General features: G+C 47.4%; 1 protein-coding gene across 5 annotated transcripts in view; it reads left to right on the top strand.

The window, feature by feature from the left end:
* LOC143935414 (PIN2/TERF1-interacting telomerase inhibitor 1-like) overlaps nucleotides 1-22546 on the top strand; it is an 89622-nt gene extending 67076 nt beyond the window's left edge. For 2 of the 5 annotated variants that reach the window (XR_013263508.1, XM_077459262.1), the window contains 3 exons: nucleotides 11927-12036; nucleotides 13228-13320; nucleotides 22346-22546. Coding sequence is in view for 2 of the 5 variants with exons in the window: in XM_077459262.1 (XP_077315388.1) it covers nucleotides 11927-12036; nucleotides 13228-13260 (143 nt within the window). In the remaining 3 variants the exon portion in view is untranslated. Of the gene's footprint in view, nucleotides 1-8012; nucleotides 8095-10456; nucleotides 10570-11926; nucleotides 12037-13227; nucleotides 13321-21856; nucleotides 22032-22345 lie in introns of those variants that run through there. The other 3 variants (XM_077459263.1, XR_013263507.1, XR_013263509.1) reach the window with 3 other exon arrangements.
* Nucleotides 22547-23139: the final 593 nt, after the last annotated feature.

The following is a 23139-nucleotide window of genomic DNA, read 5'->3' as shown; positions in this document are numbered from 1 at the left end:
CCTGACTTGTCCTTTGGATAATGCGCAGGTATTTAAAGATCCAACTGATAAGAAGCTGGAAACCTTATTAAAAGCCTCCTTTTCCATGGCTAGCGCTGTAGTGCAACCTACAGTCGCAGCCGTGGGGTTATGCCAGTTCCTCAAGGAACAGGTTAAACAGATGCTTGGGCTCCTTCCCAACGAGGAAGTAGAGAAGTATGCAGAGATGCCTCATATTCTGTGTTTCATGATTGATGCGATTTTGGATTCTGTCCAACAAGCATCATGTTTGTCCCTCATGTTGGTACACATGCGAAGGGCCCTATGGCTAAAGAATTGGGCAGCTGAGCTGTCATGCAAAAAGCATTTGATTGGGTTCCCGTTTAAAGGGGAACGTTTGTTTGGAGAAGAATTAGATAAATTTGTGCAAAAAATTTCAGGGGGTAAATCTACTCTCCTTCCAGTCAAAAGGAGCAAGCGTCCTTCATTCAGGCGTGCTCTCTCTCCTGGAGCATCAAGCTCCGTGGCGACGGTGGCTCAGTGGCGACGGCCTTCTCAACCCTCCTCTACAGGAAAGGCTCAGGGCCAGGCCCAGGGGCAGAAACAGGCTTGGGGGGCGAAAGCCTTGTGAAGGTGCGCCCCCGCTCGGCCGAGTGGGGGGAAGGCTCCTGCAGTTTTGCAGGAGCCTGGCGGGAAGAGATCCGGGACAAGTGGGTGATCTCTTCGGTATCTCTGGGCTACAGGCTAGAGTTTCAGGAGATTCCACCTTCTCGCTTTCTAAGGTCAAGGATCCCCAGGGATCCAGTAAAGCAAAAACCGCTATTTCTGGCCTTAGATCACTTACTATCCCAGGGGGTGATAGTAGAAGTGGACCCAAAAGAACAGGGTTCAGGGTTTTACTCAAATCTCTTCACCGTTCCAAAGCCAAATGGAAGTGTCAGACCTATCCTAGATCTGAAGGATCTGAACCGTTTTTTACGCATCCGGTCCTTCCGAATGCAGTCAATCCGCACTGTGATCTCCTCCCTGCAAGGGGGAGAGTTTATGGCATCAATAGATATCAAGGATGCATATCTCCATGTGCCAATTTTTCCCGCACACCAAAAATTTCTAAGGTTCGCGGTAGAGCGGCACCATTTTCAATTTGTGGCCTTGCCGTTCGGGCTTGCTACGGCCCCTCGAGTCTTCACAAAGATTCTGGACCCTCTCTTGGCAAACCTAAGAGCTCAGGGTATAGCCGTCATGGCTTATCTAGACGATTTGCTTCTCATAGAGAAAACAGTAGCGTTCCTGAACCACAGCGTCACCAGAACGCTAGAACACCTGGAACGCCTGGTTTGGATCATAAACCTAGAAAAGTCGTCCCTACAGCCTGCCACCAGGTTGGAATACCTGGGTATGATCATCGACACCGCTCAGGGCAAGGTGTTTATTCCAAGGCCAAAGGCCTTGGCCATTGGGGATCTGGTGCGCCTAATTCTGGGCAAAAAATCTTCCCCCATTCGGTTGTGCATGAGACTGTTAGGGAAAATGGTCGCCTCCTTTGAGGCCGTCCCATTCGCCCAGTTCCACTCAAGGCCTCAGCAAAGATGCATCCTTGCGGCTTGGAACAGGAAGCCCCAATCCTTGGATCTTCCTATGCGTCTATCCCCAGGGACACGCAGGAGTCTCATCTGGTGGTTACAAACCAAGAATTTGCTGAAGGGCAAAACTTTTCTTCCTCTTCCATGGAAGATTATCACGAAAGATGCCAGCCTGACAGGCTGGGGAGCAGTGTTGGAGGAGACGTGCTCGCAGGGGAAATGGTCTGCGATCGAGAAGCTATTGCCCATAAATGTCCTGGAGTCTTCATTTCAGGAGTGGAAAATTGTCAGGCGGATTTTCTGAGCCGCCAGCAGTTGTGCCCAGGAGAATGGGCTCTGCACCCCGAAGTGTTTCGGAACATATGTCACAGGTGGGGTACTCCAGACGTAGATCTGTTTGCATCCAGGTTCAACAGGAAACTGGACAATTTTGTGTCAAGGACAAAAGATACACTTGCTCAGGGGTCAGATGCTCTGACAGTTCCCTGGGATCAGTACAATCTGATCTATGCCTTCCCCCCGAGCCCGCTTCTGTCGCGGTTCCTGGGAAGAGTCAAGAGGGAGACAAAATCGGTCCTTTTGGTGGCCCCGGCTTGGCCCAGGTGACCATGGTACGCAGAGATCATGAAGTTGGCAGTAGGCAGGCCATGGATCCTCCCTCTCCGGCCAGATCTGCTTTCACAGGGTCCAATTTACCATCCTGCTTTACGCAGTCTGAATTTGACGGTTTGGCTTCTGAGACCCACATTCTGAGAGACCGTGGCCTTTCGGGGCCAGTCCTTTCTACTCTGGTCAATGCCAAAAAGCCGGCCTCCAGGCTTATTTATTTCAAAGTCTGGAGGGCATATGTTTCCTGGTATGAACTCAGGAAATGACATCCTAGAAAGTATGTCATTAGCAGGATCTTGGCCTTTCTCCAGTCAGGCCTAGAAATGAATTTGGCCATAAGCACTATCAAGGTGCAGATTTCAGCCCTGTCAGTATTTTTTCAGAAGCCACTTGCATCGCATTCCCTGGTGCGGGCTTTCATCCAGGGGGCCATGCGGATGAGACCGCCAGTCAAACCTCCAGTATGCCCATGGGATCTGAATTTGGTTCTCTCGGCTTTGCAGGGGCAACCATTTGAACCTTTGCATCTGGCTTCATTAGTTCTCCTGACTAAAAAATTGGTCTTCTTGGTAGTCATATCTACGGCTAGAAGAGTATCAGAGCTAGCAGCTCTTTTCAGCAAGGAGCCGTATCTAATTATTCATAAGGACCAGGTGGTCATGCGTCCCAACAGGTCCTTTCTACCTAAGGTGGTTTCGGGATTCCATTTGAATCAAGACGTAATCCTACCATCCTTTTTTCCGGACCCACAGTCCGCAGAAGAAGAATCTTTGCACACTTTGGATGTGGTTAGGGCAATCAGTATATATCTTCGGGCAACTGCTCAGATAAGGAAAACTGATTGCTTGTTTATTTTGCCGGAAGGCCCTAGGAAGGGCCAGGTGGCGTCAAAATCCACTCTCTCAAGGTGGATTAGACAGGTTATTTCTCAGGCCTATAGTGTAAAGGGGAAGATTCCTCCTTTTCAAGTGAAAGCGCACTCTACTCGGGCTGTAAGTGCTTCTTGGGCAGTGCATCACCAGGCCTCCCTGGCTCAGATCTGTAAGGCTGCAAATTGGTCATCAGTCCACACATTCACCAGATTCTATCAGGTGGATGTCAGAGGGCAAGAGGATATCGCCTTCGGGCGCAGTGTACTGCAGGCTGCAGTTTAGGTCCTCCGGTCCCTGGCAGTCTATAATTATGATCTGCGTCTCCCTCCCCTCAATCTGAGCTTTGCTTTGGGACATCCCACTATGTAATGAGCTCCTGTGTCCCGTGATGTATGATCAAGAAAATGGGATTTTTATATACAGCTTACCTGTAAAATCCTTTTCTTGAGAGTACATCACGGCACACAGGGCTCCCGCCCCTCTTGGGTTTTACGTGGTTTCTTATTGCTTTGCTACAAAACTGAGGTGCCTCCCATATGGGAGGGGTTATATAGGGGAGGAATTCTCCTTAATTGGAGTTAACCAGTGTCCAATCACCAGAGGTGCCTATATAATCCACTATGTAATGAAGCTCCTGTGTCCCGTGATGTACTCTCAAGAAAAGGATTTTACAGGTAAGCTGTATATAAAAATCCCATTTTTACAGTCATCCAGGTCTTACCAAGACATTCCCCAGAAAATGTCCTCTAATGCCCTTGGAGTGGCAGAGGCACACATTACATCTGGATCAGGACAAAAGAGAGATGGAAATCTGCCCTCACCCATAACACCTCTACTACTGGAGCTGTAAGTGTAAGTGTATTTTAACAGTCACCCAGGTCTTACCAAGACATTGGTTCCCCAGAAAAAGTCCTCTAATGCCCTTGGAATGGCAGAGGCACACATTACAACCAGGGCCGGACTGGCCTATCAGGATACCGGGAGATTTCCCAGTAGGCTGCCTGCCCTGGGGTCGCTTTTAGTTGCGGCTGCATTAGTGCTCTCTCCTATAGATCACAGCGCTCGCTGGCTCAGTGTTCGGAGGCTGCTCTGCAACACGGCCCCACCCCCCTAGATCTGCTTATGTGATAGTAGAGAGAATCAGCGCTCTGCCTATCACATGAGCCGATCTGGGGGGGTGGGGCCGTGTTGCAGAGCGGCCGCCGGACACAGAGACAGCCAGCTCTGTGATCAAGAGGATGGCATACAGCCCATACAGTCCGCCCTGTGTGCCTGGATAGGAGGATCAGCAGGGGGCTGCATATAGAGGAAATTAGCTTTCTAGGGAGAGGAGGAGAATCAAGCATTCAGCGGCTGCATGGAGGAATATAGAAAGCTTTTTTCCTCTATATGCAGCCCCCCTGCTGATCCTCCTATACAACTTCTTTTACTGCCCCCCCAGTTCACCTTGTGCTCCCTGCCCCCCCCACAGTTCTCTCCACCCCTGTTCTTTCTGCCCCCCCAACCAGTGCTCTTCACCCTCCCCGTGCTCCCCCCCAGTGCTCTCCCCCGTGCTCTTCACCCCCCAAGTGCTCTTCACCCCCCCAGTGCTCTTCATCCCCCCATGCTCCCCCCAGTGCTCTTCACCCCCTCCCCCCAGTGCTCTTCTCCTCCCTTTTCTCCACCCCCCAGTGTGCTCCACTCCCCCAGTACGCTCCAATCCCCCCAGTGCTCTCCCCCCTGTTCCCTCCCCCCGCAGTGCGCTCCACTCCCCCAGCGCTCTCCCCCCTGTTCCCCCTCAGTGCGCTCCACTCCCCCCAGTGCTCTCCCCCCTGTTCTCCCCCCCCCAGTGCTCTCCACTCCCCCCAGTGCTCTCCCCCCTGTTCTTTCCCCCTCCAGTGCTTTTCACTTCCCCAGTGCTCTCCCCCGTTCTACCCCCCCAGTGCTCTTCACTCCCCCCAGTGCTCTCCCTCCGTTCTACCCCCCAGTCCTCTCCCCCCTGTTCTACCCCCCCAGTGCTCTCCACTCCCCCCAGTGCTCTCCGCCCTTGCTCTTCCCCCCCCTGTTCCTTCCCCCTCAGTGCTCTCCCCCCTGTTCTCCCCCCCAGTGCTCTCCACTTCCCCCAGTGCTCTCCCCCCAGTGCTCTCCACTCCCCCCAGTGCTCTCCCCCCTGTTCTTTTCCCTCCAGTGCTCTCCCCCCTGTTCTTTCTCACCCCCCCAGTGCTCTCCAGCTCTCCCCATCACTCTCCAGCCCCCACCCCAGTGCTCTCCAGCCCTCCATTCTCCCCACTCCTGTTCTTTCTGGCCCCCTGGTGCTCTCAAGCTCCACCCATCACTCTCCAGCCCCCTGTGCTCTCTACCCCCCTTGCTCTCTACTCCTGTTCTTTTTGGCTTCCCCCAGCACTCTCCACTCCCCACCCCTGTACTCTCCACTCCCCCCCCCCTGCATTTTGGCCCCACCCATGTGCTCTCCAACCCTGCCAATGCTCTCCACCTCCCATAATGCTCTCCAGTCCCCGTGTTTTCCCCCTGTTCTTTCTGGCCCCCACTGGTGCTCTCAAGGTCTCCCACCTACTCTTTGTACCCCCCAGTACTCTCCAGCCCCGTGCTCTCATCCCTTGTTTTTCTGCCCCCCCAGTGTTCTTCGCCACCCCACACTCTTAGCCCCCTCAGTGCTCTCAGCCTACCATGCTCTCCACCACTGTCCTTTTTGGCCCCCCCAGTACTCTCAAGTTCCCCCCAGCACTCTCTGCTCCCCAACCCTGTGATCTCCACTCCCCCTGCTCTTTGACCCCACCCATGTGCTCTCCAACCCCACCAGTACTCTCTGATCCCCCTTCTCTGCAGCTCCCATCCAGTGCTCTCCACTTCCCCAGGACCAGAGGACAGGCTGGCTGGGGCCGGAAAACAGGGATGGCTGAAGGAGCAGGTGGCCAGGGACCATTTCATCTCACAGCAAACAGGTCCTCTGGAAGGAGCACCATCCTCATCCAAAACGAGAACAGACCCTGCCTGCTGCTGCCCATCATGGATAGCCTGCTGGCATGCAAGGTACCGTATCGAGCATCAATAACACACCTTCCCACAGACAGGGACTGCAGACTGGGACATAGGGCACAGGAGGGGCTGCATTCATGAGCACAGTGAGACTGCATTCATGGGCACAGTGAGACTGCATTCACAGCACAGTAAAGCTGCATTTGATGGGTACAGTGAGGCTGCAATAATGGACACAGTGAGGCCGCAATGGTGGGCACAGTGAGGCCACAATGGTGGGGACAGTGAGACTGCATTCACGGGCAGAGTAAAGCTGCATTTGGTGGGCACCCATCCCCCTTACCTTAGTGTATTCTTTCTGTGGAAGGTGCCCCCCCCCACGTTCTGAGTTCCTGGGGTTCCCCTTGATGATTGTCCACTTACCACTTTTAAATGGAATTTGCATATGTATATATATATATCCCTATGTGATTTCATATCTATATATAATACACTCTTCATCAAATGTGATTTAAAATGTATGGTTTTCCCTTTCATGAACAAGAAAATAATGACGTTATGCTGTTGGGCTGGTATAAATTTTTTTCCAGGGCTGGTTTTTATTCCCAGTCTGGCCCTGCCCCCCAGTGCTCTCAAGTCCCCCCCCCAGCGCTCTTCACTCCTCACCCCTGTGATCTCCACTCCCCCCTGCTCTTTGCCCCCACCCGTGTGTTCTCCAACCCCGCCACTACTCTCTGCTCCCCTTCCTTCCACTTCCCCAGGACCAGAGGACAGGCTGACTGGGGCCAGAAAATGAGGACTGCTGAAGGTGCAGGTGGCCAGGGACCACTCCATCTCACAGCAAACAGATCCTCTGGAAGGAGCACCGTCCCCATCCAAAACGAGAACAGACCCTGCCTGCTGCTGGCCATCATGGATATCCTGCTGGCATGCAAGGTACTGTATCAAACATCAACAACACACCTTCCCAAAGACAGGGACTGCAGAATGGGACATGGGGCACAGGAGGGGCTGCAATTATGGGCACAGTGAAGCTGCATTCATGGCACATTGAAGCTGCATTTGATGGGCACAGTGAAGCCGCATTGGTGGGCACAGTGAGGCCGCATTGGTGGGCACAGTGAGACCGCATTGGTGGGCACAGTGAGGCTGCATTGATGGGGCCCGTGAGGCTGCATTTGATGGGCACTGGTGAGGCTGCATTGAGCTCTTGCATCAAGTCTGCAGTCTCTGACCATCTCCTGTAGCATGTCTGCAGTCTCGGAGGGAGTCTGGAGAGGAGTCAAGAGTGGGAGCACCACTGGGATGGGGGTCATGGGAAAAGTCAGACTTGTGTGGACTGTGGACAGGAGACTATAGGATAAAACCAGAGCCACCAAGCTGGAGCCGACTGACTGAGCCCTGCACAGTGCACCTGAGAGGAGGTCATTGTCAGCACCGCCAGGCCAGTCGGGGGGGGGGGGGGGGTCACTGATATAAGGGGGCAATGATATAAAGGGTTTTGCTCCTTATATTTGTAACCCACCCCCCCCTTACCTTAGTGTATTCTTTCTGCAGAAGGTGCCCCCCCCACGTTCTTAGTGTGTGTGTGTGTGTGTGTGTATATATATATTTAATATTATCTATATTTAATACTCTCTTCATCATACGTGCTTTAAAATGTATGGTTTTCCCTTTCATGAACAAGAAAATAATGACGTTATGCTGTTGGGCTGGTATGACATTTTTTCCAGGGCTGGTTTTTATTCCCAGTCTGGCCCTGAATGTAGCTCATCAGTCACGTGCCCCGATTCGTTGATTTACTTCCCCCATTTATACCTATTTATTTTCTATGTATTATATAATCTAAATATTGTGTTTATTCTTAATTCCTATTCATATTTAATAAACTATTACTATTTAATATTTAATCTTATTTCTTAATATTTTGTTGCCTCTGTCTACGATAAAATGTCTCCTTTAATGCGGACTGGACGTATCGCTGGAGAAATCCCTGCAGTGCGAGACGTCACGTGATTGCTCCGTTCCGCTCCCCCCTCCAATCCTCTGAGTTACCATGGCGATGCTGGCTGAACGTGAGTGCGGGGTGATTGGTGTTCATTGCGTTCTGTGTATGGTGGATGAAGGGACTTCTCTGTATTGTAGTTATTATGATGGAGAGAATGAGATGTCCCTGTGTGGAGCTCTGATCTGTCTCCCTGGAAACATGGACAGACTGCTTCTATGAGTAATCTCACACACATATATATATATTTATTTATATTGTTTTCCTATGGTCTGGACGCCCGTCCATAGGGGGCGCCTGAGCAGTTAAAAAAATAATAATTATGTAAAAAATGTCCTTATGAGCACTGTGTCCCGGCGCCGGGCGAAGTGCAATATGGGAAGGGCCACGTAGATGCAATTATGAGATTGCAGACGAGGCGCTTCATTTGACCCAAAAAAACTCGCTCTGTGGCACGGTCGATCACCCACAGCTTCCAGCACGATGGACTGGCCAGGCGAGTGCAGTGGATAGACTCAGATTCATTGAGCAGCGCTACCGACGTCACTCAAGGTAGTGACGTTGGCACTCGTCTGCTCAGTCCAGCGTGAGTAGGTAAGTGGAAGCTCATACAGTTGATGTTTGGCGGCACAGACTTGAGGGCAGAACCCCCCCCATCCCCCCCCTCTTATCAACTAGATCTAGATTGGGTTTTTTTTCGTCGGCAGCCAGCACAGATCTGCTTTTTTGTATTATTGATTGCTGCCCACCGCTGGAGTATGCATGTATGCAGAGGTACTCCAAGGAGAGGTAGAGGAGAAATCTGAAGTTTGTCTTTAAGAGCCATTGCCCATAAATGTTTTTCGGTGGGCGAACAGCAGAACCCCCCCTCCTCCAACTAGGAGGGTGGACGGAAGCACACCAAACCCCTAACCCCCCCTCCCTCGCTTATCAAATTCATACATTTTTTTGGGAGGTTGGACAGCAGCACAACCCGCCACCTCCCCCCTGGTATATGATGCCACCTGCCCCCTGGTATATGATGTGCAGAGCCCGGTGTATAATGTACAGCCTGGTATATGATGTGCAGAGCCCGGTGTATAATGTACAGCCTGGTATATGATGTGCAGAGCCCGGTGTATAATGTGCAGCCTGGTACATGATGTGCAGAGCCCTGTGTATAATGTACAGCCTGGTATATGATGTGCAGAGCTCGGTGTATAATGTACAGCCTGGTATATGATGTGCAGAGCTCGGTGTACTGGAACCATGTCCTGTGGTCTGATGAGACCAAGATAAACTTATTTGGTTTAGATGGTCTCAAGTGTGTGTGGCAGCAACCAGGTGAGGAGTACAAAGACAAGTGTGTCTTGCCTACAGTCAAGCATGGTGGTGGGAGTGTCATGGTCTGGGGTTGCATGAGTGCTGCCGACAACAGGGAGCTACAGTTCATTGAGGGAACCCGTGAATGCCAACATGTGCTGTGACATACTGAAGCAGAGCAAGATCTCCTCCCTTCGGAGACTGGGCTGCAGGGCAGTATTCTAACCTAAAAGCCCCAAACACACCTCCGAGAAGACCACTGCCTTAATAAAGAAGCTGAGGGGAAAGGTGATGGACTGGCCAAGCATCTCTCCAGACCTAAACCCTGTGCATCTGTGGGGCATCTTCAAACAGAAGGTGGAGGAGCACAAGGTCTCTAACATCCACCAGCTCCGTGATGTCGCCATGGAGGAGTGGAAGAGGACTCCGGTGGTAACTTGTGAAGCTCTGGTGAACTCCATGCCCAAGAGGGTTAAGGTAGTGCTGGAAAACAATGGTGGTCACAGAAAATACTCACTTTTGTTGCCAGCGGTTTAGACATTAATGGCTGTGTGTTGAGTTATTTTGAGGAGACAGCACATTTACACTGTTATACAAGCTGTACACTCACAAAATATTTACAAAAATGTGAGGGGTGTACTTACTCACTATTGAGACACTGTATATGTGTGTGTATATATATATAGTTTTTATTTTTTTTTGGGGGGGGGGGGGGATATTATAGCAAAAATGCTTTTTTTTTTCAAAATGTTTGCTCTTTTTTTGTTTATAGCGCAAAAAAATAAAAACCACAGAGGTGCCTAAATACCACCAAAAGAGCTCTATATGTGGGAAAAAAAGGACGTCAATTTTGTTAGGGTAGAAAGTTGCACGACCGCGCAATTGTCCATTAAAACTACGTAGTGCTGTATTGCAAAAAAGGGCTTGGTCAGGAAGGGGGTAAATCCTTCTGGAGCTGAAGTGGTTAATGTAGATACAACATTTAGCAACTCACATGGTTGATGATTAAAAGAGGCACATCTAAGTATGCAGGCATCCGGGATAAAGCTGTCCACATAAACCGCCTTCCGCATCGCCGGCTCTCACCGCTGTCACCCTAGGGCGATCTGAAAGTGAAGCTTGAACTGCTCATGGACCGCAGCGTAGAAGAGATGATGTTGATAGCGGTGCAGAGGACGGTCTATGTCTAGCTTTACCCTAGATGCTTGCATACTTGGATGGGCCTGTTTAATTCATCAACCATGTGAGTTGCTGAATGTTGTATCTTCATTAAATGTAACCATTGTGACATGACGCTACTTGTATATCAAGTCGCAATTTATTTAAAAACTTTTCTTGTCTTGCAAAAACTCTCTCAAACCAAGGTTTTAGTGTGTGTGTGTATGTATGTATGTGAGTATGTATGTATGTATTTGTATATATACAGTATATATATATGTATATATAAACAGGGGTCAAGTCCTGGGGAAAAAAGTGTGGGAACTCCCACCCAAGATCCACTCCCCCACCAAAAAAAAATGATACGCTCATATGCACGAACGCTTCAAAAGTGGTATTTTTCATCCGATTTCGTATTGTGTGTATGAAGCTTAACTGTTAGTACATTAAAAAAAAAACAATCCTCAATAAACATAAATACGGTAATTCTCTGAATAATCAGCATTCATTCAATTGTGCTTCCATGCAAATGTGAACATCATGTTCTGATCTTTATTGGGGAATTTTATTTTGTATATAGAGTGTTTATGTGGTGAGTTTACACTTTTCATTGAACAGAGTTTGGATAACACAGGGTTAAACAGGTCATAAATTAACTGCATATTATCTGGACAGAATGCTTGGGGAGATAGTGATGTGTTCCTGTTTAGGAGATGTATGTTAGCTTGGGGGGCTGCAACACACACTCACTGCTATTCCAACCCTTCACATATCTCCACATAAACTTCCCTCCTGGCAGTAAACTTTGCCAGGTATTGTGCTCAGCTTACCACCTCAAACTGATGTTCCTCCCTCACCTCTCTCCCTGCATGTTCTGTGAGCATAAAAGCTATGCTCCTCTTCTGGGTTCTCTCATCATATGGCATTGAAGATAGAGGAGGGGGGATTCAGCAGGACACACAGAGCAAGTATGTAGGAGACTGGGGGGGGAGATGAGGGGACAGAAAATAAGGAGGGGCCGGCGGAGGGGTGGGGGGGGGCGCATCACGAGAGGTCTGACTAAATACAATCTCTTAGCAGCAGGGACCTGATCTACCCGTCAGCTAGCTGTGATTGACAGGTAGATTGAAACGGAAGCTGTCATGGGGCCCCTACTGGCAATGCCTGAATGATCAGGTGTGTGGCACTTACTATTGCGAGCTGTGTTGGCGGCTGCTGGTGTAGCACCTGCCATACAGCTCACATACTTCAAAGTCTTGCCGGACACGGCTGCTAACGGGAACTGAGTTTCTGTTGTGGAAAAAGTACAGGAACTCCGTTCCCATGCGTTCCTGCAGGACTTGAGCCCTATATATATATATATATATTATAATATACACATTATATGTATTCTCATACACACACATAATGTCTGATAGTCTTAGTCTTAGTTCTCTCTCCAGCCCGCAGGAAGCAGAAGTGGTCAGTTGACTCCAGGAACATCGCCTGGACCAATGACGACTCCAAGCTCAGGCAGAAGATGCTGGAGAAGATGGGTTGGTCCAAGGGCAAGGTGAGCGCAATATTTTAGAGGAGGCCATATATCAAGAGTCAAATTCACCCCCTGTTACATAGTAATGTTGAATAAAGACACCAGTCCATCCAGTTCAACCTGAGTGAGTGTCTATAATTGTCCCTCTCCCCGTACATTGCACACTCACATTGGTCCCTACCCCCAAGGTCCCCATTCATATACTAGGGCCAATTTTGGACAGAAGCCAACTAACCTACCTGCATGTCTTTGGAGCATGGGAGGAAACCAGAGTACCCGGAGGAAACCCACGCAGGCACAGGGAACACATGCAAACTCCAGGCAGGTAGTGTCGTTGTTAGGATTTGAACCAGTGACCCTTTTTACTGCTAGGCCAGATTGCTAACCACTACACCACTGTACCGCCATTATCCTTTTTAAAGTGTTGAGATCTATCTCTAGTCCAGCCTATTTGTTTTAAATAGCGCAGCAAAGGGTTTTCTTCCTGTTGGTGACCCCCATGTGGGAGATTTCTTCTCAGTTCCTTTTTGATGGGTGTCTGTCAGAATGATGTGATTGGGATGCTCCTGAAAAAGGACCCAGGCTGCATTTAGAACCTTTCTTTGCTGCATGCAAAACTATAAAGATATTTGTAGAGGACGCCATCAGTCCCCTCCTACCTCTGCGCCCATCAGTCCCCTCCTCCTTCTGTGCCTTTAGTTCAGCAGCACCATGTCTTTACCTCTGTACATACCTGAGGCTGGGGGAAAACACTGATAGAGCCAGAGTATTGCACCCGGGACTGACTGGAAGTGGTTGCAATGGTCTGCAGGCCTCAGTGCAATAATGAAGCACTTTTATTTTCATTCTATCAGTGTTGGCGCATTTACTAAAATTTAGCAGTGAACTATGCCTTTAAATTTAGAGGAGAAGGATTAGAAGTTACATCTGTGCCACAAAATAACGTACTTTGAATTTCGCCATGGGGGGGTACACTGTGCAGATATGTTCCGGGAAGAGACGGGAGGGGTGACCCCCATAGGGGAACTGTAGACTCAGGTGGTAAAATCTCTAGCCAGGCCGGCTGTATTATTTGGGAATACTCTAGAACTGATGATTTTACAGTTGGCTGGTGTCACTTCGGCTGTTTCCAGTGACAGGATTCTTTTTGGGGGGCAGCCATTGTCTTATCATGTGATAATCTGTTTAACCAATGCCGATGTTCTATTCAAGGGTCTTGGGGCTCAGGAACAAGGATCTACGTAGCACATCAAAGTTCAAGTGAAGAACAACACTTTGGGCCTTGGAGCTTGCAACAACTATGAGGTAATGAAGAAGTTTTGTACCAGATAAGAGCATTGGTGTCCTATAACAAAAACTAATAGTAGGTATAGAGGGCCTCATCTGGGGCCCCTGATAGCTACAAAGGACTACACATAACATTCATTGTTCAAAATAAGACTGCCAGATAATTTAAATGTATTGGAGTAGATGGCCGGAGACTGCAGACATGATACAGGAGATGGTCAGGGACTGCCGACACGATACAGTAGATTATCAGAAACTACAGACACGATACAGTAGATGGTCAGAAACTGCCAACGTGGTACAGTAGATTAGGGATGAGCCGAACACCCCCCCCCCCCCCCCCCCCGGTTCGGTTCACAGCAGAACATGCGAACAGGCAAAAGATTTGTTCGAACACCGTTAAAGTCTATGGGACACGAACACGAATAATCACGTTTTTTTGCCAGTGTCTAAGGTGTTGGGCATGAGTAAAGATGTGCTGGGCTGAGTAATCCTTGATGAGAGCCAGACATGCTGACCAGATCCATTCTGATGTCATTTCATAGACTAAATGAATGGTATCCGGGCCTCGTGATCTGAAGAAACTAGGTTTTGCTTGCGAACGCTTCTCTTTAGAGAGCTGGGCCCTGGGATCCAGTACTTTTTGGTAGTAAGGCCATAAAGTTTTACTGGCAGGGTGCTGTCGCAGGTCCAGGATTGTGGGTTAACCTGAGAGTTCCCTGGTTACTGAAGGTTTCCTTTAAGGTCTCGGGGGCTACCATGAAGGGTGAAGATTGGGTTTTTATCTCTGATAAAACCCTGCTGCAAGGTTAAGGCAAGGGAAATTTTCTCAGGAATTTCTCCTATGTATAGTGTTGTCATGTCTATGTGTCACCACTGGGGGCTGTATTGAGCACTCAGCATCTTGACGCTGGAAACAGCAGAAGCCTTCACTCTCCTCTCCTTCAGCTGGCACAGACCCTCTGGTAAGAAAAGGGGCGGTCTGGTCTCTTTCTGTGCCCCCAGATTGGCGTTATTTCTCTTCAGGGGACATGCCAGAGGGCAGACCGCGGCTGCTCAAATCGCTGAGGATTTACCCCCCCCCCCCCCCCCCGATATGCTGCAGACACTGCTCGCGTGGGAAAATGCTATTCCTGCGTGTGGCTAATGGCATCAGACGCTGGCCAGATGTCCAGGAAGTTTTTAAAGCACTGTGAATGAAGCTGCTGCCTGGCAGTGGAGGGAAGAGCAGAGAGGTTGGCTGGATCAGGTTTGGTGACACAGGCATTTGCCTTTTGACACATTGTACTGTAAGAAGCTAGGATTAATAGCAGCTATTGTGCTGTACTATAGCCTAGCAAGTTTACATTCTTTTGCTGGTAGTGCCTCTGCTTTGTGCTGTAAGCTATGAGTGGCAAAGGGACCAGGAACTCCTCTAAGGGTTCTAAGGGGTCAGTGGTTACACAACAAACTAAAACCCTTTCCAAAAGAATGTCATCCTCCCCTGAGAGGGAGACGGCTAGTCAGATTGGGCCATCAAAGGTAGAACACGTCAGTCCCTGTATATATCATAGAAATGTGTTTTTTTTCTTCTACCATTTAAAAATTTTTGAAAGAAGATTAATGCTATGATGTCTCCCCATAGTAGGACTAAACATAGCAGATTCCCATCTAGTCCTCAGGGCCCTTTTGTTGAGGTGCAGGAGGCTGGGGATCAGGTAGATCTTCCCAAATATTGGAAGATACTTATTTCTTTCTCATACATCACGGAACACAGAGACTCAGTAATTACTGATGGGTTATAGGGTAATGATGATTGGTGATTGGACACTGGCACACCCTAGACAGGAAGTTCAATCCCCCATATAACCCCTCCCCCTACTGGAGGTACCTCAGTTTTTTCGCCAGTGTCTTAGGTGTTGGTAACAAGAAAAGATGCGCTGTGCTGAGCTCAGCTGGAATATCCTTACTGGGGCCAGCTATGCAACCGGATCCATTCAAAGTGTCTTTTCCAGGCCGAATTGAATGGTACGCGGGCCTTGTGTCTGAAGAAACAAGGTTTTACCTGTAACGCTTCTCTTTTTAGAGAGATGGACCCTGGGACCCAGTATTTGTTTTTTTCAGCCATATTCCTGGCAGGGTGCTTTACAGGCCCAGAACTGCGGATTACCTTATTTAAGGGGGCCCCAGTCTCTGAAGGTTTTTTCCTAACGGAGCTCACCGTGAGAGGTGAAGATTGGGTCTTTTATTCAGACTCTGCAGCTGGATAAGGTAAGGGAAGACTCCTCAAGAATTTTTCTAATTCTAATAGGTTTTCTCCTTTTAAGTAAATGTATGCTATGCCTATAGTTGCCACCGGGGGCTGCCAAGAGCACATACCTTTCATGCCTGATCTGTCTGCTTGGTGTCCATGCTCTATGCTCCTCCAGTCATGCTCCAGGAAGGATGAAGGTAAGGTGTTATCCCTCCACGGATTAGGGGACTGAGACAGGCCTGGGCAGAGAGCGGTAACATACCGCACCACCAACCGCCGTTCACCAACGCCATTACAGAGGCTTTACATCCACCGGCCCTTCCCTCTCCTCTGCCCCAGCCTCACCTCCATGCTTGCCAGCAGAGTTAGAGCCTCTGCTCGCATGGGAAACGCTTGTTTTTAAAAAAGTGAAGGGGGTGGAAGTGGTCGGAGGAGGGGGGGGCGGAGCACTAGGCTACACAAGCTTTAAAGTGCACTCTTTTTCAGATGCACACAGCCTATGGAGGGACACAGAGCTGACAGGTGCATGTGGTGTGGAAGACACAGGCATTCCCAGGCAACATTTACTTGAGTCTTGGTAGCAGTGGCAGTTGCTGAACTACAGTGCTCAGCAGTCAATGCATTTTTTTGTGGTACCTCTACCTTTTGTTGCTTTGCACTATTGGTAGAAGAGGTACAAGTACCCCAAAGAATAGGGGCTCTAAGGGGTCTCTGAGGATCCCCCTCTGCAGCACCTCCCTGCCCCCCGCAGGACCCGGGGAGGCTGGCCAGGGAGAGCCGTCGGGATCAGGGGCTGCAGCTGCTTTTGGCACTTCAGCCCCTGTGTACATTACACAGGAGGTTTTTTCCTCAACCATAAATGGTTTAGAGGAAAGATTAGTGGCCTTAATCGCATCTTCACTCAGTGGAAGAAAACACACTAGGCCCCCCTCTGTCACCCAGGACCCTCAGAGTGAGGAACTCTGGGATAAAGGAGAGGAATCCTCAGAGGATCGGGAGGAGACTGATAATTCCACTTCTGAGGACTCTAGTGGAGAAGGGCCCTATTCAGCTTTTCAGGATGAGAAGATGGTGCAAATTCTTGCTGGATTAGTCCGTTCTATGTTTAACTTGCCCGTACCTGAGTCAGTTAAAGAACCCACTTCTTCTCTGGGTTCACTGAAACCTCCTCAAACTGCACATGCTTTTCCTGTTCATGGTTTACTGGAAAAGCTTATCTATTCTGAGTGGGATCACCCAGATAAACTTTTTTTTTCCTCCTAAAAGGTTTTGTACACTTTATCCTATGGAGGAAAAATTTACTAAGATGTGGGGTATGCCGGCAGGTGACACCGCCATTTCCTCCGTATAACAAAAGTCTGACTTGTCCAGTTGACAACGCTCAGATGCTTGGTGATCCAACTGATAAGAAAATGGAATTCCTATTAAAAATGTTTTCTCCTTGGCTGGTTCAGTAGCTCAACCTGCAGTGGCAGCAATTGGAGTCAATATTTGAGAGACCATGTTAAACAGGTGCTTAAAGCTTTACCTGAACAGCAAACACCCATAAATAGGCAAAAGGGAGGTACAAATAAGGTGCAATTAGAAAAAAGGGGTAAAAGAGGCAAGTCATCCATCAAAGTGTATTATCAATAAAGTACACTCACCACCTAAGATAATACAGCCAGTCTATGCATGGGCGAACATACAGGCGAGTTGTACAGGTATTATAGAGATCACAGAAGAATTTCTGGATATTCTACAAATATATAGGACATTCCTTCCTATAGGCACTAGGGAATTCTGAAACAGAATTAGACTGTGGGGTTCCGAGAAGGAAGCCGTGGGGGCCTCTGATATAGTGAGGGCTGTTAACACAAAGAGATGAAGCCATAATCACAGGAGCCCGATAAAATAGCAAAGTGTCAAATAACTACTAACCAGTCAAATAGGATGGTAAGGGTACTAACCTGTGTAAAGTATTGCCTGAACGAGCGCCCAGCATCAAGTTCCTAGTATTGCTCATTAGTGAGCTGCAAGCAGCCACTATTTGAGCTCCCCAACCCACGTGGCATCCTATGGCGCCGCCGAACAGCGGCGTCTGATGTCACAGGGTCAGCACGCCCCCACACAGCGCAGGTGCACGCCCAACTGTGCTTGCGCCAAAGGACTTCATCGACGGAAGCCCACCAGGGCCAAAGCAGCCAGCGTGAACGTGGCCCGCATACACGCATGAAGAGCACGCATGCGTGCTGACCCGCCAGGCCATGGGGAACACCGCCACGCAAAGAGCCCATGCCAAGTAATTGCACGGGCTCAAATCTACTGCGCATGTGCGCACAGGGTAAAATAGCCCCAGGGCACAACACCCAGGCCAAACCTGTGCAAGTAAGGACCATAAAAATATAAGGTCCCACCAGGACAGGCACGCATCCGCCGCCGGGGAACCCACTTAAGGGTGGAGCCCCGGAACAAGACCCAACTCACCACTAGGGATAGAGTGAGCAGATATCTCTCACAGCCAAAAGAATACAACGGAAATAAACAAACAAATATGGTAAACACAAAATACATAAGCTAGTTGATAAGAAATAATCAAAGGGGGAGGGAAAATTATCCCCCACTCTATCACCACATAAGCGAACAGAGGCATCCATATTCCTGAGACTGAAATTTTGAGTTATTAACATTGGGCAATATTTAGAAAGTTACAGAGTAACGACAAGATAGGTAGACGGTAGTCTAGAAGGGCAAATGCCCTTAAACAGAAAATACCATCCTATAAAAAAGATTTGTAGGAGATCATTTTGTTAAGTCCCGGGGGAAGAGTCGCATTGAGCCGTTCAATCCACAGTTTCCTTCTGTAGGATTGTTCGGTCCCAATCTCCTCCCCTGGGATTTGGATATACCACCTCCAGAACTCGGAAGCGGACCACCGAGATGTCATATCGGTGGTAGATTCCGATATGTATACTGATAGTGGTAAGTTTACTGCTTCCAGTGTAGTAGATGTGGTCGCCAATCCTTTGCCTAAGCTCACGGATGGTCTTTCCAACATAGTAGGCCTTACAGCTACAAGTCATCAGATAAATAACACCCGTGGTACCGCAATCTGTGAAATTGCGTGGTATAAAAGTCTCACCATTAGGTAGAGTAAAACGTTTACCCTCCTGGATCCAGGGACAGCGGGGACAATCCCTGCATTTAAAAGTCCCAAAAGGTCTAGTTTTTGGGACATTCACTGATCTGTAATGGCTACATGTCAACCGATCCCTCAGGGAACAAGCCCTCTGGAAAACTAGTTCCGAGGTGGAACGTACGTGTTTATTCAAGATATGGTATTCTGTCAACATATGCCAATTATTAGATAGGATGTTTCTCAATATATTATGATGAGCAGAATACGTAGTGATGAACCTTACAGAGTTAGTGGCAGGGGGTGCTACTGGAGCGATCATAGAGCAAAGAGCTCCTTGAACGTGCAACGTGCAGGCCTTATTGAACGCCTTTCTAAGGATGGTAGGAGAATACCGCCTACATAAGAGCCGTTCCCGAAAGGGCATCGGCCTGGGCCTTAAAGTCACTTTCACGTGTGCAGTTTCTACGCAAACTTAAGTATTACGCAAAGGGTATACTGCACACCAGTGACCGGGGATGCGCACTGGTGGCATATTACAGAGTATTGCCAGCGGTTGGTTTACGGTAAAGGTCCGTGCCGAGGGTACCATCTTGTTGTTTGACAATGGGCAATTCCAAAAACGGATCTGGCCATTGTCAAACTTAAAACTGAAGCTGAGGTTAAATTCGTTTTCATCCAATTTATGGAGTTTAGTTTAGTTTGTTTAGTTTGTCCTGGGTTCCTGTCCAAACCAAGAACAGGTCATCTATGTAGCAATACCATAGAAGAACATCAGTCAAATATTCTGTGTACCTTTCATCTGAGTGCACATATCTTTCCCAACCTCCTAGATAAAGGTTCGCATAAGCGGGGGCACAAGACGTCCCCATGGCAACTCCTTGGAACTGTAAAAAAAGTTGGTCATTGAACGTAAAATAATTTTTGGCCAAAATTAATTCATTCAGGGGCCAAGTAGTTGTATCTTGTTCATATAGAAAGGATACAGCCGTCAGGACGCCCCACTCTTGGGGGATACTAGAGGGATCTGGATCCCCTCAAGGTGTTGTAGGAGATCCACAGAATCCTTAATGTACAAGGGAAGACTACGTACATGGGGCATAAGGAAAGCATCAACAAACGTACTTGAATTGTCAGTCAAGGAGCCCATTCCCGAAAAATTGGTCTGCCTGGGGGTGTCTTCATGTTTTTGTTTGTTTTCGGAAGGTAGTGTGGGGACATGAGGAAATTTAGGAACCAGGAACTCCAAAGTGTCCTTGTCAATGAGGCCCGAAAAGAAGGCCTCAGTACAAAGGACACTGAGCTCCTGGGCAAAAGATGATACAAGGGATTCAGAAATAGGACAATGCCAATTTCCGGTTCTTGAGAATAGTCAGACACATGGATTGATATTGATCATGTGTCATCAAGACAATATTGCCCCCCCTTATCAGACTGTTTAATAATAACATCAGACTGTCGCTGCAAGGTTGTGAGCCCCTAATTTGTCTTTGATCAAGATTGGGGGTAAAGTCACCCCAATGTTGTGATTTTAAATCCCTAATGGTGGCTTGTACAAAGGCCCAAATCGTAGGGCAAGAATTAAGTCTGGAAACCGGTGTGATCGCAATCAAAAGGATTTAGGTCGTGTTCCATGTTCTCCAGCACCCAATTGCGATGGTGCAGTATGAGAGTTAATTTGTGAAGGTTGTGAGCTATCCACAACATTGGGGTGTTTGCCTTGTGATGACTGCGAGCTATCCACCACCCCTTGATCGTATAAGAGCATTAGATTGCGAAGTGCTCGGAATTCATCCATGCTAAAATATTTGGTACGTTCCGTTAGTTCACGTTCAAGATTTAGGTTACCGTGATCCTTATCAAAAATAAATTTGAAGGTCAGGTTCCGTGCAAAGAGATATAAATCTTTGATGGTCTCATTGACTTTAAGCCCATCTTGGGGGCAAAAGCCCAAACCTAGTTGTAATACCGAACATTCATCTTCTGTCAACTGATAAGGAGTGAGATTAATTATGTTAAAATATAATCATCCTGGGGGTGTTTGGTGGAAGTTGTGTGTTGTGTGGGGCTTGTGTAGGTTTGAGTACATAAGTGTCCAGGTTCCCCTGCTGCTTCTTTAGATCTAAAAAAATTAGGTCTTCATTGACCTTAGTGTACTTGTTTGTCATTAGTGCAGAATTAAGCACATTAGGGATGGTGCTATGTAAAGTGGAGTTACCCACCGCCCCTTCCAGTGAAGTAGTTGTGTCTATAGGGGTATGTGTAGGAAGTGTTCGTGGGGTTTTAGTAACTTTGTTTTATTTTTTATTTTACTATGATTATACCGCAAATCCTGTATCCTCAGCCTCTCATTGGAATGTCAATCTAATGCCGGCCATACACGATGCGAATTCCGAACGACCCGTCGAGCGATAAACGAAAGCGGCACTCACAACAACATGCGAATGTGCCATCAATTAAGTACGAAAATCGTACGTTAAAACACTATGTTTTAACGGGTTTTTTTTATTCCGTGTTGCGTTCGACCATTCGTTCGTTGTTTTATACTTTCCAGAGATCGTGCGCAGTTCATTTTCTTATGTCAAATCGTCCAACTCTGCCATTAACGATACGATTTTTGGACGATTTTTGAAAAAAAAACCAACATGTTGGATTTGTCAATTTGCCCTGTCGTACGAAAATCGCATGTCGCGCATACCACACTAACGATACGAAAATCGGTCGATTTTATTTTCGCTCGGATTTTCGTTCGGAATTCGCATCGTGTATGGCCGGCATTATTGTGAAATGTTTAGAGTAATATCTATCTATATCTTCCAATCTAAATGTGGTTTGGTTACAGTGGTGGTAAAACATTGATGTTTACATATTAACATGACTATTGGTGGTGATGTGTTTTTTTTTTTTATAAACCTTTTTGTAACAATATTTTTTTAATGAATAAAAACCTTGGTTGTAATCGGTGACCTCCTTCCCTGGCCTTTTTGATGTTCATGGGCCTATGCCTTCAGGACTGTATGTATCCCCAAACGATAATTTAAAGGGGACTATCCTTATTGGCAATTGTTTTCTATTTTTGGTGAGTGCTTTAATAGATCTATACAGATTTGGATAGATAGCCTGCAATGATAGTATAAGCAAACAAATTCTGTTGAACTGTAAATGTTTTCTATTTAAGGCTAGCAAAAATTATCTCTTTTCTTTAGGTTGCCTTTGATACCTTGCTGACTACTTTAATCTCAGGATCCCTTTCTAATATTTGAATACTTCTTTGCGATCCAATGTCATTGTCTGTGTATGGTCACTGTCATTTAGATCTTCAAGCTCCCCGAGTGTATTCTTGGGGTGACAAAATCTGCACATCCATAAGCAACCTGTTCAGTAAGTTAACCTAGGGTGTTGCTACGGTTATTTATGTTTATATGAAGACAATATTTTGGGGTACTTTCTTTTGTCAGTAACCCCTTTTAGGCTGCACTTATTATATTGTGTTATTCACGCCCCCACAGTGCCTTTTGGTCCTCTCCCTTGTTGCAAGAATGTTGGGTGATCCTCGCTGCCTGGGACACACCTGTTTAGCTCAAATATTTAACAACTGCATTTATACTTTTATTTATAATATTCATTTTTTGTACTTGAATGATTATCATATTATATATTTAATTGTATTCTATTTTTCTTCTATTTTCTGCTAGTGATCAAGTTAAAGCTCCAGAAGAAGCGTGCATACACGCGAAACATGTTGACCCATTCTTATACTGCAAATCCTGTTTCCTCAGCCTCTCATTGGAATGTCAATCTAATTGTGAAATGTTTACAGTAATATCTATCTATATCTTCCAATCTAAATCTGGTTTGGTTAAATTGGCAGTAAAACATTGATGTTTACATATGAACATGACTATTGGTGATGATGTTTGTTTTTTTTTGTTTTTTTGTTAAAAAACCTTTTTGTGACAATATTCTTTTTTTAATGAATACATTTTTTTTTTTTTTTGATAAGATTGTATTAGTGGTAACCAGTGACACTAATACAGAGATTAGTGCTAAAAATATGTACTGTCACTGTACTAATGACACTGGCTTGGAAGGGGATAACATCTAGGGCAATCAATGGGTTAAATGTGTGCCTAACAAGTGTTTTCTCACTGTGGGGGAGGTGCTTTTACTAAGGGAAGACCTAGATCCCTGTACTTGCTTTGCAGGAACACAGGATCATAGGTCTTCCATACTAACAGAATGGCAAACTGCCTTGTTTACAGACCACTAGGCGAGTCCGCCGGATCCGCTGATTGGCTCTGATACCCAGAAATGCAGGATTACGTATATAAGTGATCCTGCGCAGTGCGACTGCCCTGTAGCAGTAAATCGGCTATCAGGCGATCAGAAACTGGTTAAGATCATCATCATTATGATAACTCACAGGCAGTGGGCACTCTATCATGGCTCTGGCTGGCTCTGTCACAGTGTGGGGGTTCCGCCCCAGGTG

The sequence above is a fragment of the Lithobates pipiens genome, unplaced genomic scaffold (genome assembly GCF_037356315.1).
Source record: "Lithobates pipiens isolate NorthernLeopardFrog02 unplaced genomic scaffold, aLitPip1_a1.2 Scaffold_28, whole genome shotgun sequence".
NCBI lineage: Eukaryota > Metazoa > Chordata > Amphibia > Anura > Ranidae > Lithobates > Lithobates pipiens.
This window is presented reverse-complemented; position numbering and strand designations above follow the sequence as displayed.